This window comes from Lytechinus variegatus, chromosome 2, assembly GCF_018143015.1.
Source record: "Lytechinus variegatus isolate NC3 chromosome 2, Lvar_3.0, whole genome shotgun sequence".
NCBI lineage: Eukaryota > Metazoa > Echinodermata > Echinoidea > Temnopleuroida > Toxopneustidae > Lytechinus > Lytechinus variegatus.
In genome coordinates this window covers 54,337,386-54,352,286 of record NC_054741.1, presented here as the reverse complement: position 1 = coordinate 54,352,286, position 14,901 = coordinate 54,337,386, and the positions used below count along the sequence as shown (strand labels likewise).

The following is a 14,901-nucleotide window of genomic DNA, read 5'->3' as shown; positions in this document are numbered from 1 at the left end:
TTTTTATGCACTTACATTGTAAACAAAGTGTTCCTTGTGTAGTGACTTTTTACAAGTCTCTGGGATGTTATATTAAAAAAATGAAAATTAAATATTAATAGAAAAAAAAAACATTTCACTCTTTGTGTGTATCATTTGCATCAATGCGCACCGGTAAACATGTTCCGTTTGCATTTTGCACATCCACATATTTCCCTTTTGATGTCCTTTCTTTTTTGTTCAGAAAACACTCTTTCAAAACCACTTAAACGGAGTAAAACGTACCTTCTTCACAAGTTAAAAAAAAAAACATCAATACATCCTCCACCAGATCCAGGAAACTCATTGAAAAAAAAGAGAGGAGAAAATCAATAAATCCCTCTTCACCAACGACACCATGGTCAGGTTCATTGTTAGGGGGGTTATGACTCGTGACACCTGTGTCAAGAGATTTGCTTCTGTTCGTTTAATTTTGTGAGCAGCCGATTTAAAAAATTCTCAAACCAAGATGAAACATGTGTACAAGTGCATGTATTAGAACTAATAAACCCTGAAAACAACCATTATTGAGAATGAAAAGCTAAAACTACAAGGCAAACCCCGATTTTGTAAAAAGGCGTCTTATGGACACCTAAATAGTACACATAAGTGTATGGGATGAAATTAAGATGGTGTTTCTGGTCACTTTATATTTCACTTTTTGAAGCACTAAATAATCATTTTCGAATGCAATTTTTTCTGGGCTTCATGTTTGTAACATATCACAGACACAGGTGACAAGTGTGACCTTTTAGCTCATATTTTTTAAAAGTCAAACCAATTTAATGTACTGTCCAGGTGAATACAAACAAATTGTGCCACTGACATGAGAAGCAAATCCTTGCACATCCTGAACAGTATGCAAATGAGGGGACTGATGACGTTATCCACTCACTATTTCTTTTGTATTCTGATATAAATGAAATACTCTGATTTTCTCCACCTTGTCATGTGAGACTGAGTTTTATTCCTCCCTGATCATGTGGAACTAACCTTGTTTCACATTTTATGGTTCGGTCAAGTTGCTTGTTATTGTTAAATCTGTAAAAATTGAAATATTGTATAATTCAATCAATAAAAAAAAGGAAATAGTGAGTGATAGACATAATCGACCCACTCATTTGCATATCACTGAGTTGTGCATATAACTTTTTTTGAGAAAAATTTTAAAATGTCATAACTTTCTTATTTTACATATGATTTTGGTGAAATTTTCAGTGTTATGGTTGTTATGAAAAGCAACATTTTTTTCTGGGGTGGACTTGATCTTAAAGTAAAAAAAAAAATCAAGAACAGATGTCAAAATCCAGTCTGCAAGTCTTGCATCAAAATACTTTTAAGATACAGAAAAATTAATTACAAGAAAATAAAGATTTCAATTCACTATGCATAAACCATTAAATATGATATGTATGTCATGCAACATGCAAAGCAAATCATCTTTAAATGAGAAACTGCGCAATTATTAGCAGCAAATGCTGTAGCCTACAAAAAGAAATAAAACACTGCTAAAAAGCACTAAAAATAAACATTCATAAATATTTGTTTGGAAGAAACAAACAAGTGGAATGCCTCTGGCCGTCTAACCTGCATCACACGGTTCAATATAGCAGCAGTGCTGACTTTGAATACTACTCTAACTCGCACAAGATGTTCAGTGATACATGGTTACTCTTATGTCCACTTTTTATGAACTAGACCAATAAACTTACAGAGATATGATGGTTATTTAACAAAAAACCCCAACATGGCCAAAGTTCATTGACCTTACATGACCTTTGACCTTGATCATGTCACCTGAAACTCGAACAGGATGTTCAGTGATACTTGATTACTCTTATGTACAAGTTTCATGAATCAGATCCATAAACTTTCAAAGTTATGATGGTAATTCAACAGATACACCCAATTCGGCCAAAGTTCATTGACCTTTGACCTTGGTCATGTGACCTGAAATGCGCACAGGATGTTCAGTGATACTTGATTACTCTAATGTCTAAGTTTAATGAACTAGACCAATAAACTTTCAAAGTTATGATGGTAATTCAACAGATACTCCGATTCGGCCAAAGTTCATTGACCCTAAATGACCTTTGACCTTAATCATGAGACATGAAACTTGCACAAAATTTTCAGTGATGCTTGATTACTATTATGTCCAAGTTTCATGAATCAGATCCATAAACTTTCAAAGTTATGATGGGAATTCAACAGATATCCCCAATTCGGCCAAAGTTCATTGACCCTAAATGACCTTTGACCTTGGTCATGTGACGTGAAACTCATGCAGGATGTTCAGTGATACTCGATTAACCTTATGTCCAAGTTTCATGAACTAGGTCCATATATTTTCTAAGTTATGATGACATTTCAAAACTTAACCTCAGGTTAAGATTTTGATGTTGATTCCTCCAACATGGTCTAAGTTCATTGACCCTAAATGACCTTTGACCTTGGTCATGTGACATGAAACTCTAATAGGATATCAGTAATACTTGATTAACCTTATGGCCAAGTTTTATTAACTAGGTCCATATACTTTCTAAGTTATGACATCATTTCAAAAACTTAACCTCAGGTTAAGATTTGATGTTGACGCCGCCGCCGTCGGAAAAGCGGCGCCTATAGTCTCACTTTGCTTCGCAGGTGAGACAAAAAAAAGCCACCCCATTATCATCATCATCATCAACATCATCGTCATCATCATCGTCGTCATCATCAACATCATCATCAACATCATCATCATCAAAATCATAATCACCATTACCACCAGCTTCAAAATATTCATCATCACCACCACCATCATTAATATCATCATCACCACCACCATAATCATAATCATCATTCCCATCTTCACAATCGTAAAATAATGAGTGACAAAAAGAATGAATTAGCAACAAGTTGAATGGTAGAAAAAAGAAATTAAATACCGGTATATGAACACCTAGTATAATAAAGCATTATCTATAGACATTACCAATAGGCAATATCTACAAGGGATCAATTGAGTCTACAGCACAGCATTTATCTCCGATTAAACTCGACAAGAGCAAAATCTTGACTTAGCCTGCCAGTGAGCACTCTGAATAGATTTCCAGGGAGGTCAACCTTGAACATGAAATTGCAGTATTCTGAGGTTTAAACGGGCAAGGGGAGAGGGGGGATAGTACTTTACATGCGTGCATTACCATAACAGCAAGGAGTAAAATGATTTATTTAAAAAAAGTTTTGGGGACTAATATTGAGCTCACCAGGCAAAATCTGCTACATTATACTACAATTTAACTTGGACCCTATGGGAATGTCAAGGTCTCCCTTTTTAAAGGCTTTTGGGGTCATTTTAGGGGCAAATCTGCTCCCACCTCGCCATGTACTAGTCATTGTTTTCCCTGCTTAACTGCTCTATATATACCTTCTGTGATATAGGGACAAGCTGTAACCAAGCTGCAATATTTCTGGCAAAAAGGTTCCCAATACTACAAAAGGGTAGCTAATGAAATCTCTCAGTTATAAGGTCTGCTTATGAAACGCACTGATGAACATCGCTTTGTGAAACACCTCCAGTGAGCTGCTGCCCATCATGGAGTGAAATCGGATGGACTCCCAAACCCGCTGCTAGACAGACTGTTGGGACTTCCATAACGGCTTGGACTGTGGGCGTTCTTGAATTTCTCGAGGATCTTCTGGTTGAAGGAGTCAATAGTGATGTCTCCCATCTTGCCCGTCCTGGATGGCTTGGCAGGGGCCTTGTTCTTTGGGATACGTCCTGGTGACCTTGACAGATCGAGAGGGCAAGAAGAGAAGAACTGATGTCAGTCACTGCCTGGTTGCAAGAAAAACCCTCTCCAAATACCCCAATAACACAAGCGTAACAACCTACAATGAAGTATGTTTTACCAGTCACCTGTTTAGGCCTGGGATGAATAACCTTTTTGCCATTCGATTTTTTGCTAGGGTAAACAATTAAAAACTTTGAACAATCAAGATTCCTGGTGAGTGTTTCATGAAAGTTGTCTGCACTGACTAAATTGTCAGTGCTGACAATTTCAGTGAAATCCTCGTTTTTGATTGGCTGAAAGGCACTGGCCTCTGACTGTTACTATGGTAACCGTCGGAGGAAGACAACTTGTCAGTGCTGACAACTTTCATGAAACAGTCCCCTGGATTATAGCAAAATTATTGACCTAGTTACATGACCTACCAGTGGTTACACATAATGAGTGAACACAAAAGGTACCATTTCCAAAATGTTACACAGGTGAAGTGGGGTGCAATCATAGCTGATATCGCCCACAGGACAATAATCTCAGCGAACAATTTATTCCTTTATTTTCTGTAGGTATCAGAGCATTTACCATGGAAGTTTTTTATCCAGAAAATATTGTATTTGATATGACTGAATTTAGAAAGTGTTCAATACAGGATAAACTTCCGTACACAAAATATTAATGTCTTAGGCACGCAAGAACATGGATGGTGCATGTAAGCATATATAACATTGATTTAACTAACGCATGGTTAACTGTTGATCTAATTACCTGGCCTTGACAGATTTGAGTTTTCCCTTATCAAATCCAACCAGCTCATCATGAATACTAGATATTGAATTCAGTGAGGTCGTCGACCTAGAGAGAGGAACAACAAAAATAAAAACATACACTGATAACAGCTATAGCATTTGATCATACTACAAAAAGTGAATTCACCAATATGATATTCAAATGACTGTTGTGACATTCTTGCTCCAGTCTTTATAGTGTACTCACCCAGGAATGGCTCGATGGATCCATTTCATTGTAATACAGAAGTTGATCCTTAAGTGCAGGAACAATTCTGAATTTCTAACCAAGCTTTAGAACTGAAAACATTTTCATTCTAGAACAACACTATTAAAATATATGTTCAAATTACACTAAATCAGAGTTTCATACTATAGATCTATACTATAGTATTATGAAAAAGTGATACTATGACAATCTTATACATGTACATTTTGTTTACCAATGGTAAATGCTGTCCAAGTCTGCTTCACTCTAATGCATTGATCCCTGTATCAACTAACAACCTTCAGGTATTTCATTTGTAAACTCTCAGGGTCAGGTACAGTAGTTCCATAGGACTGGATGAATTTGATGGAACATCTTAACCCCACATAACCAGAGCTGCCAACCTGAACAAGAACATTTCAGTACTTTCAAGGCTGAAAATCAGTATTTTGGTGAGGAAATTAGTATTTTCAGAGGAATACCATAGGACAACACATAAACTGAAACTTTAGAAATCAGTATTTTGCATGAAACCATCAGTATTCTTCTCTATTTTCAGTACTAAATACGGAAAATCAGTACCACTTGGCAGCTCTGCATAACCCTAGTCTGTTGTACACACCCTTCACTAGAGGTAAGGGTCTGAATGTGCAGCCTACTCATGTCTTGAAGGCCCTCTTGCTCAGGGTCTGCTTCATCTTTGAGGTTTGGGCATAGATTATGCCCTGTCAATCATTGTAACCCCGACATTCCCTCTCTGAACAAACCTCCGACTAGCTGGTCGTTTGGGCGGTCACTTGCTGAGGAGATCAACTGGTGTTTGTTTTAATTTACATGCTGCACCGCATTTCTACTCCTCTTTGACAATCCAGTCTAGCATTAGGAATTGGTGTAGTGCACATTCCAACCTCCCTGAATTGAAACAGCAAAGTTTGTACATGCTAGTCTTTGCTTGGAGACACACTTGTTGATCAAAGTTTCAATCAGGGTCTGTGCCTGCAGCCTAACATATCCCAGGCCATTATGAAATTGCACGGGGGAGGGGGGGGGAGGTTTCCCGCATTCCCCTGAAGTTATGTTCGCTATACTTTGCTTTGATAATCTTTACAGAAATCATGTTTCACAACATACCCAGTCTTCTGGAGCTGCTTCAATCTTGGTTCAGATTTCAGAAGGGCTTTCTTGGCTGGACTCTGCGTCCGACCAGTCGGGGTGGTGATCTAGATTCAACAGTATGACAAAAATTGAATGATTAATCTTCTGATTTAAATTAAGAATGGATACAATTTTTCTTTACCTCTGCTATATTTACTGTGATTTTTGTGCTTTAATTCAGCGGTGAGAATATTGTATACATACTATTAAGTAGAGTACGTCCACTAACACACAGGACAAACCCCAACATAAAAATTACACTATGACTAGACGGATTCTCAACTGCCATTGCCAGATCAAGTTAGTAGATTACACACTTTACTTCTTAATATTTTCAAACAATCACCTTTGACATTTGATCCCAATTCTAATAAGCTTATCCTCAAGTCGCATTTGCATATATGAGCAAAGTAACAATTTTAAATAATGATCTCTGTGACCTTTGCCCCCAAATCTAATCAGATCATTGTCCTTCCAATATGCATACATCAGCTAAATTGGAAGTTGAGCCATCAAACTGTTGAGTTTTCAAAATACAACTTTATCATGGCAGCACATTTTCTGACACATTCAATAAATGTATTTTACATGTATTCACCCCAAATTTACCTTGAGTATTGGGCAAAAATTGAGGCAGTAGTTTGCTCCATGGGATTTTCCCTTGATTTATTGTAATAATGTGCTACTACCATGGCAAGGAAATTGTAAAGAATTAGTAAAAATACATATTGCTCTTTTTCACTCCGAGACCAATGTGGGTGCCATGTCTCATGACCGACCGCTGCACACCCGTCCACCCACTGGCTTACCCAATTGTACATCGATTCTGAAATAATCCGTAATGACTTAAAACAATGGCTGGGGTATAAACATGTCTGTGGTGCCAATACTCATAAATGATGACCATAGGCAAATATATTTAATGGCAGACTTACATAGACAGTGTTTGTCCTCTCTTGAAGGGGTTTCTTCATCGCACTCTTAGGGGTGGTTCCTGGTAGAGGGGGTGGGGGAGGAGGTGGGGCTGCAGGCGGACATACCGGTGCAACATCCGCTGCAACCCTCACAGGCTTCTTGGGTTTGTTTCCATCCAACGGTGAATCGTGACGGAGTGGCTTCCTAGGTGACGGCACGATACCAAGAACGGAACCACTGGGGGTTGAACTCTGCCCCTCAGGACCTTCCTTGGGTCTGTTAGATCCTGGAGGGGGGTACGGAGGTGGTGGAGGGGCAGGTCCCTTGGGCCTCTTAGGTGCTGTCTTCCCTGAGGGGTTGCGGTTGCTTCTCTTAGCAGCAAGGCGCTTTGAAAAACGCTTTGTGACTGGGCTGGACTTTGTTTCTAATACAGAAGAAAAGAGAAATCTTTCTTGCATGACCAGATTACAAACTATGAATAGAGCAAATTACGGCAAAGATTTCAATCCTAAAAGTATGTATCAGAACTTGAGCAGAAAAAAAATCCCTTCGTCTTGGCTACACAATATTTCATCCCCTGGTATTCAATCCCCACCAGCTGTAAAACCATGTTATTGTAATTTATTGTCCTGAATAAATAACTATCAAACAAAGTAAAGCAATGCTTACATTGCTGAAATGAATGTCTCGAACAAGTATTTCAAAAGTAAAATATATATTCTCTTATTAGATTTAGATGCTTAACTCTACATCTATTTTGACATAATTTCTTTTAAATCCTAAGGAGATTTTCTTTCAGAAAATGTATACTTTGGCACAAGATAGGGCACATACTTTTAGAGTTATCACCGTTATCTTTATATTTGGGTGACTTAACACAAATGGGAGGGTTTCAAAAGTCATGTATGTCCATAGAATGATATATGTGGAGCATTCTGGCCCAGGAGATTAGTCCTCTGACTTTGAACACAGGGTCGTGGGTTCGAATCCCAGCCATGGCGTAATTTCCTTTGGCAAGAATTTCATCCACATTTTGCTGCACTCAACCCAGGTGAGGTAAATTGGTACCTGGCAGGAATTTATTCCTTGAAATGCCACTGTGCTGTAAAAGGCTGCGGGGCTAATACCAGGGTAATAACAATATCCAACTGAGCGCATAGGGATGCATTTGGCAGTTATATGCATGTTGGTAATATTATTGTTAGAATACTTGCATCCCTATTTAGGCAATATTCATTGTTATATTAATCATGGATACAAACCTTGTACATAGTTAAAAACCTCGCACATCTCTTTCTGCATTTGTTCTCGTTTCTCACTGCTTTCATTTTCTGTGATGTCTGCCATCATGAAATTTGGTCCTTTCACCTTTTCTAATAATTTGCACTATGGAGAGGGAGAGAAATACAGAGAAAAGAACTTTGGAAAAATCAATGAAAATAATGGCTTTGATATACATGTATTCTTACAAAAACAACAAAAATAATATTTTAAAACTGAAATCTACCTAGAGAAATAATTCCTATTATGCAATGAAAAGGGGAATCAAATCTTTGTACCTAACAAATTGGACCAGGAATGTGAAATAACATTGCTGTTTCAAAAAAAAGATAATCTGAACTATGGAAGTTTTAAATTTTTAACTTAGTGAGTGAATTTCGTCATGTGGTACAGTAGGGGTAACTCTGTAATGCCATGGTCACATTTGCTCTACGGCGGCCGTACGGCGAGTCGAAAACAGCCATTTTATTCATTTTTAATAAAACCACCTATATGTAGCTGGTACAAACAAATGTTAAAATGGCTGTTTTCGACTCACCATACGCCACCGTAGAACAAATGTGACCAAGGTATAAGTTGTCACGTCCTTTTATGTACATGTAGACTTTTGTTCAGAGTCAAACTTGCTAGGGGAAATGTTTTTAGTCATCTTTAGTACAAAATTTTGTTTCATTGATTTCTTTTTTACTTCAATAACAATCTTGTTTATAAATCTCACTTTCATTTACAAATATAAGTATGACTCTGGTTTTCCCCATATAATGTACACAATTTCTGGAAAATAAGCAGCCTTTATAAAGAAATCTATTACCTTCAAGAAAGAAAATATTCCCGCACTCTCTAATTCTTCCTGCTTTTTCTTAGCCAAAATTCTTGTGAAAACATCTGAATTGCTATCCATGTACTCCAGCAAATTCTGAGGATAGAAACAGAGTGAGAAGAAGAAAATATACACAACTAAGAACATGACGTGTCAGTGTAATGACATTGTATTAATTTCTCAAGTTTTCTTCCAAAACTTATCTCATATTTCTTAACCGAAGTAGGAGGGGAGGGGCGAAATGTCCCTTCCCCACTGAAAAGACTCTAAATGCCCCAGGACTATGTCCACCCCAACAAATAGTTGGCTTGAACCAATCCCAATAAATGCCCAAAATCCTACATCCTAACACTGTTTGGTGTATGAAGATTTAGTCAACGATTTGTCCAGCTGGTGACCAAATGGTCCAAATCAGGTTGTCCATTGCCCATTTTGTCTATAATCATTTGGTCCAAAAACCTCTTGGTCTACAGTATCATCCACATCATCCCTGAATGTTTGATCCAATAACCAGTCCGATTAAGACCCATATGGTCATAATAATCACTGTGTCAAATATTCATTACGTCAAATCCCATTTGGTTAATTAATCATTTAGTCTCATTTTCATCTAATTCTAATGTTCAATTGGTCCAATAAGCAATCAGTCAATTTGCAATTTTGTCCAATAACAACATGGTATAACAGCATGGTATAACAGTTATATTTAAAAAATCAACATTGAAAGCACCCTAAATAAATGAAAGTTACAGGATTGCAGTGTAGAACAAATGATCATTATCCTAAATGGCAATAGGACCTAGATGATTTGACCACATATACCAAGTGGTAATTGGACCATTTTGTTATTAGAAAAAAAAATGGGTTTTATTTATCAGAAGGCAATTGCTTAAAACTAAGAAATAACCGATTGACCCAAATCGTCACTAGACCAATGGTTATTGATCTAAATAATAGATCATAAATGAAATAGTATGATGGTAGTAAAGCAGGTGTCTACCGAAGTGATGACAATCATGACATTGAAGTCAATGTATTATTGGCCCGGTTCTAACCAGGCCAATAATACATTGACTTCAATGGGGCTAATTATGTATTCATGAGGTCATATATTGGGGCCCCGATTCCCACCGAATTTGGGGAGTGGGGGTTTTTCATCATGCTCTACCAAAATATGGTATCAAAAATGCTGAAATGGAAAAAGGGATAATTGACGACATCACACTTCAGTACTCTATGGTATTAATTAGCAGAAATGGTCACTGGCATAATGTTTATTGGACTGTGAGTGGACAACATGATCAATAGATTATGGATACCTGGACAAACTGTTAGTACATAGAACAAATTGTGTACATCTAAGATGATTTGGGCATTGGAGTGGATGGCCAAGAACCAAACAGCAGCAAACCAAATCATTGTCTCTCTCAATTTCCATAGCATCCATGCCACTGTACTATTTTGTGAAATTCTAAATAAAAAAATAATAATTAATAAATCATACCTGATTTTGATGAATTTGTCATGCTTGTTTGAATAAAAATTTGTTCTACATGTACATGTACTGTAATACAATTCAAGCTTTAGTTAACTAAGTTGCATTTGACGGCTTATATCCATACATTGTATACCATATCCATACAGATGATACAGGTAACGTGATATATATTTAGGAGAATAAATCTCATGTCTACCTGTAAGGCAGCATATGTTTCTGTTGATCCCTGGAGTTCATACTCCTGTGAGCTTATCCTGCTGCAGTATCTCTGACTGAGAGGCGTTGCAGGGTCATATTCACCAAACGTCTCCATGTCGTCCTGGTGTCCAAGTTGATGGCCACAGATAGTAATGAGCTAGATTCTTCTTGAATTCTGGTAAGAGAAAAAAAGAGGCATTTCCTTCCTGAAACCATTCACACAGTATCAAATCTAGAATTAGCAGTAGGATGGGGGGGGGGAGGTCCGATGTCCAGAGATCTGAGCAGATAACATCATATCTTGCTCTGAGTCTTCTTAATACAAAATCTCATGGTAAAATGATTGTGATGGTTTGTGGCTTTATATTGTTTATATATTACTTTCAAACAATAAACATGATAATACTACATGTAATACTAATAGCTAGATTTATAAAGCACTTTTTGCCTGAGGATACAAAGCGCTGCCATTATTACCGTGGCTTTAGTTGTGCTGCCATATACATGTACATGTAATTGCTTGTAAAGTTCTTTGAATTGTCTCGTTTGGACAAGGATTCTGTATTAGGACACCTGGGTGAAACAGCACTATAAACATCTTTAAAAAAAGCATGATGTAGGCCTACTGAATTATATCGTTAAGGGAAAAAACTTATCACTTGTGGAAACTCTGAGAGGAATTTTTTTCTACTGTAGAATGAGAGAGTCAAAAGGGGCCTAAGCTTTCGATCCTAGCAGAATCTTCGTCGGAGGCAAAATGACAAACATATAAATACGTTTGTCATTTTACTCTCTAATTTACTCCATTGTCTCTCTTTTTTTAGATAAGAAGTTTTCAGCAGCTTCTTTTTGCTACTGTAGAATGACATAAGGTATACAAATTGTTGAATATTGTTGAAGATGCTACATAACCTTTCTTAAGTATTTCTCCACCAGGCAAGTAAATTTTTGAATAGTTGAAAAATGACTACCAGAAAAAAATAGTCCACCTAACTACATCTAAAAAAAAATTGTTAAAACAAATTTTTACTGCTTACTTCACAGCAAAGTCTTACGGTTTTAGATACCATTAAGGAAGGAAGGAAGGAAGGAAAGAAAGAAAGAAAGAAAGAAAGAGAGAGGAAATTTCAATTTAAATATTCCAATCTTTATTGCAACCAGATTGCATAAGATGGTTGACAAATAGACCTATACAATTCACATTTCCAAGATTGATAATTACTTAGGCTTAAATGTTTTACAATGACAAAGCATGAACTTAAACAGTTAAAACTTCTAAAAAAAACATCTGAAAGAAGAAATGTAATCCAGGTCCAGTGACTTCTGTTGTACTTGGAACTCTGTCAAAGCAAATCTACAGTCCAGAAAAGTAAAAATTTTGAAGGACTTTTAAAAGCGAAATAATGCTGGCATCCAATGATGGAGCACGAGAGATATAAAAAAAAGAAAGGGAATGTAGGAAGAAAAAGGAAAAGAAATAAAGAAGGATATTAAGAAAGAAGTAAAGAAAAGGAAGGAAAGAGAGAAAGAAAGAACTAAAGAACCAAGTACGAAAAAAAGGGAAAAATCAGAAAGAAAAATGACAAAGAAAAAAGATAGGAAAAAAGAATGAAGGATCGAGAGAAAGATAAAAGAATGAAATAGAAGAAAAAAGGAGAGGATAGTAAGAAAAGGGAAAGGTGGAAAAAGGGGAAAAGGGAGGTCAGTGAAAGAAAAAATAATAAGAAAATAATTTCTTTTAAATGAAAAAGGAAAAAGAAAGGAAAAAAGAATGATCAAGAGAAAGAAAAATGAAGGAAATAAAAAGAGAAAAGGGAAAGAAGGTGAGAAAAAGAAAGAAACAGAATGGAAGAAGGAAAGAGAGAAAGAATGAAGGAAGGAACAAGAGAAATAAAAAAGGAAAAAAAAGAAAGAAGGGTGAGAAAAAGAAAGAAATAGCTAAGAGAAAGAAAATTATAAGGAAATCAAAAGAAAAGCGACAATGAAAGGAAAGAATGAAGAATTGGGAGGAGGAAATAAGAACAAAATAAAAAAGAATGGAAAGTAAGGAAAGTGAAGAAAAAGAAGTGGGACACAGATTGAGAATAAAAGTGAGACATAGAGTGAGAAAGTTAATACCCTGTAGGCCTGTAGATAGGAAAACAACATAAAAGAGTGACCTGGAAACTTGGCTGCAGAAACAACTGTTTCCAGTAGATTTATCCAATATAGATGTACATGTAAAGCACTGGGGCCTGTTGCATGAAATGGTCTTTCGTAGAACCATTCTACGTAAGAACGAGATATCGCTCAACTGTTTCACAAAGCCGATTTGGGCGATACGAAGAATGGTCCTTAGAAAGACACCTCTAGACATGTCCCACGTTACGTAGGCATGATCTTCTTTGCACACACCGCCCGCCACCGTCGGCATTGAGAGAAAATGCGTTTACGGCAAGCCACACTGACATATCACATTTTTTTAGGGGGTTGATGATGCATTTTATATGGGATGGCGCCAAGTTATTTTTTATATATGGGGGCTAGTTGTCATCAATTTCACGTCGACTAGACGACCAAAAACGGATGTCATTTTAACTTCTCCGGGGGTAATGTAGGCCCAAATATTTTTTAAAATATGTCTTCGTTTATTCTCCCTCCGTCCTATCCCTACCCCTTTTCCATTAAAAAAATAAACTTGAACTATCGAAATGGGCGGCACTATCTCTCTGACCCCTCATGCTTTCTCATTATAGATAATTGAACAACATGAAAGACTTCTTTAAAAGAAATTTTGTAAGGAAAAAATACATGTTTATAACGTTAAGCAAAAAACAAAAAAAAAAAGATACAAAACTAAAATGTTAAACATCTAAATCATTTATTTATTTTTATTTAATTTTCATTATGATTATTTTTTGATGAGATTAACTTTAATCAATAAAAATTAATTCTTGGATTTGGGATAACTTGAGATGTGAAACAGAGAAACAAAACAAAAATCTGCAGTATCAAAATAGCTAATAAAAGTTTAAGATACAGATTAGGCCTATATACGAATCCATCACAAAATATTATGAAAAGTCCATACGAAGAGGCGCATTTTAAATCGTAGGGTAGGCCCCTTTCGGCTCCTATGTCATGTTCAAAGAATCACGGTAGTCTCTACTCCTTAACTTTGAAATGTTGAACATATATATTGTATATTCTTAAACCTTATATTTATAATTATATTCATAAAATCAAGTGATCAATTTTAAATATGACCAACGTTTATGATAGTTGTAATTTTTAGCATTTTTTCTGTTAATAGTATTTTCTCCATTGCGGATTGCACAACTTTTTCTGTGTTTTAATAGACCAGTTCGTAGTTACTTCATGGGCAATTTTGGTCAAATGACCTTTCAAATTCAATTTCATTTCTTTCAATCATGATGATGATAGGCAGATTTCAAAGCAAGATGTTACTTAAACTTGCCTTACATAGCAGGATGAAGAAATTGAATAGACCAGGTGGCTAGAAGAGCACACCAATCATGCCAATGAACACTCAATGAAGGTATGTGTTGCATTCCTACTTTGAATGCATATCTTAGCATGTTGCACAATGTACTTGACAAACTGAGTGTGGGTAGGCCTACGCGATTTAGAATGTATGGGACTGAGCTGTCCTGGAGAGGCAGTGTCCTTTCGACGAGCTGGAAAAGCGAGGTATTTCCGGAACATACAACACAACAAAAACCCAGCAACATATCGTCGAATTGTACATATATCATAACATACATATAAAATTCCCTTTACTCACAAGTTTAAGAACATTCATGTAACTCACCTATTTTTTGGTGAATGCCAATATTTTAAAATAACCGCTTTTTCTCGTATAATGCGTAGAGCTAGAGGGCGCCGTCACTTTTGGTTTGGGTTAATCAGATAGGAGGATTATAGCAAAATTAATAGTAATTAAGGCAAAAAATTAAAAAAATTCGCAAGTCGGTTGATTTTGTTAACTGGGAGCTTTATTGACATAGCATTGCATCTGGCTCATATAGCCCAATGAAAGTGATTTTATCTTTCTTCGGAAGCCCTCAGTTCTGGGCGCCATGAGCTTGGGCTTTCTTAGGTTTAACTAAAATAAATCAACATTATTACATAATTATTTATTCAATTCAATTCAGGTTTATTGCAAAAAACATGATTGGCAGTCACAGACTGAATTTTACATGTTAATTAAAAATTTTTATTTTACAAATTAAAATTACATATGTGCAGTT

The 14,901-nt window shown here is 36.3% G+C and overlaps 1 protein-coding gene across 1 annotated transcript; it reads right to left on the bottom strand.

The window, feature by feature from the left end:
- Positions 1-3,547: 3,547 nt before the first annotated feature.
- On the bottom strand, positions 3,548-14,546 carry LOC121408392 (WAS/WASL-interacting protein family member 3-like). The gene is made up of 8 exons (XM_041599857.1): positions 14,463-14,546; positions 10,650-10,826; positions 8,947-9,051; positions 8,117-8,240; positions 6,875-7,278; positions 5,916-6,004; positions 4,557-4,643; positions 3,548-3,792 (listed from the first exon to the last, which is right to left on the bottom strand). The coding sequence occupies exons 2-8, from the start codon at positions 10,764-10,766 to the stop codon at positions 3,597-3,599; spliced, it is 1,122 nt and encodes a 373-aa protein (XP_041455791.1). The 5' UTR covers positions 10,767-10,826; positions 14,463-14,546; the 3' UTR covers positions 3,548-3,596.
- Positions 14,547-14,901: the final 355 nt, after the last annotated feature.

Bases quoted from the DNA above. Each gene is read 5' to 3' on its own strand.
- LOC121408392 (XM_041599857.1), bottom strand. From the start codon at position 10,766: ATGGAGACGTTTGGTGAATATGACCCTGCAACGCCTCTCAGTCAGAGA. The intron at 4,644-5,915 runs GTATGTTGTGAA...TCCTCTCTCTAG, and splicing joins AAGCAGCTCCAGAAGACTGG to GTCGACGACCTCACTGAATT. The intron at 3,793-4,556 runs GTAATTAGATCA...CGATCTGTCAAG, and splicing joins CTCAAATCTGTCAAGGCCAG to GTCACCAGGACGTATCCCAA.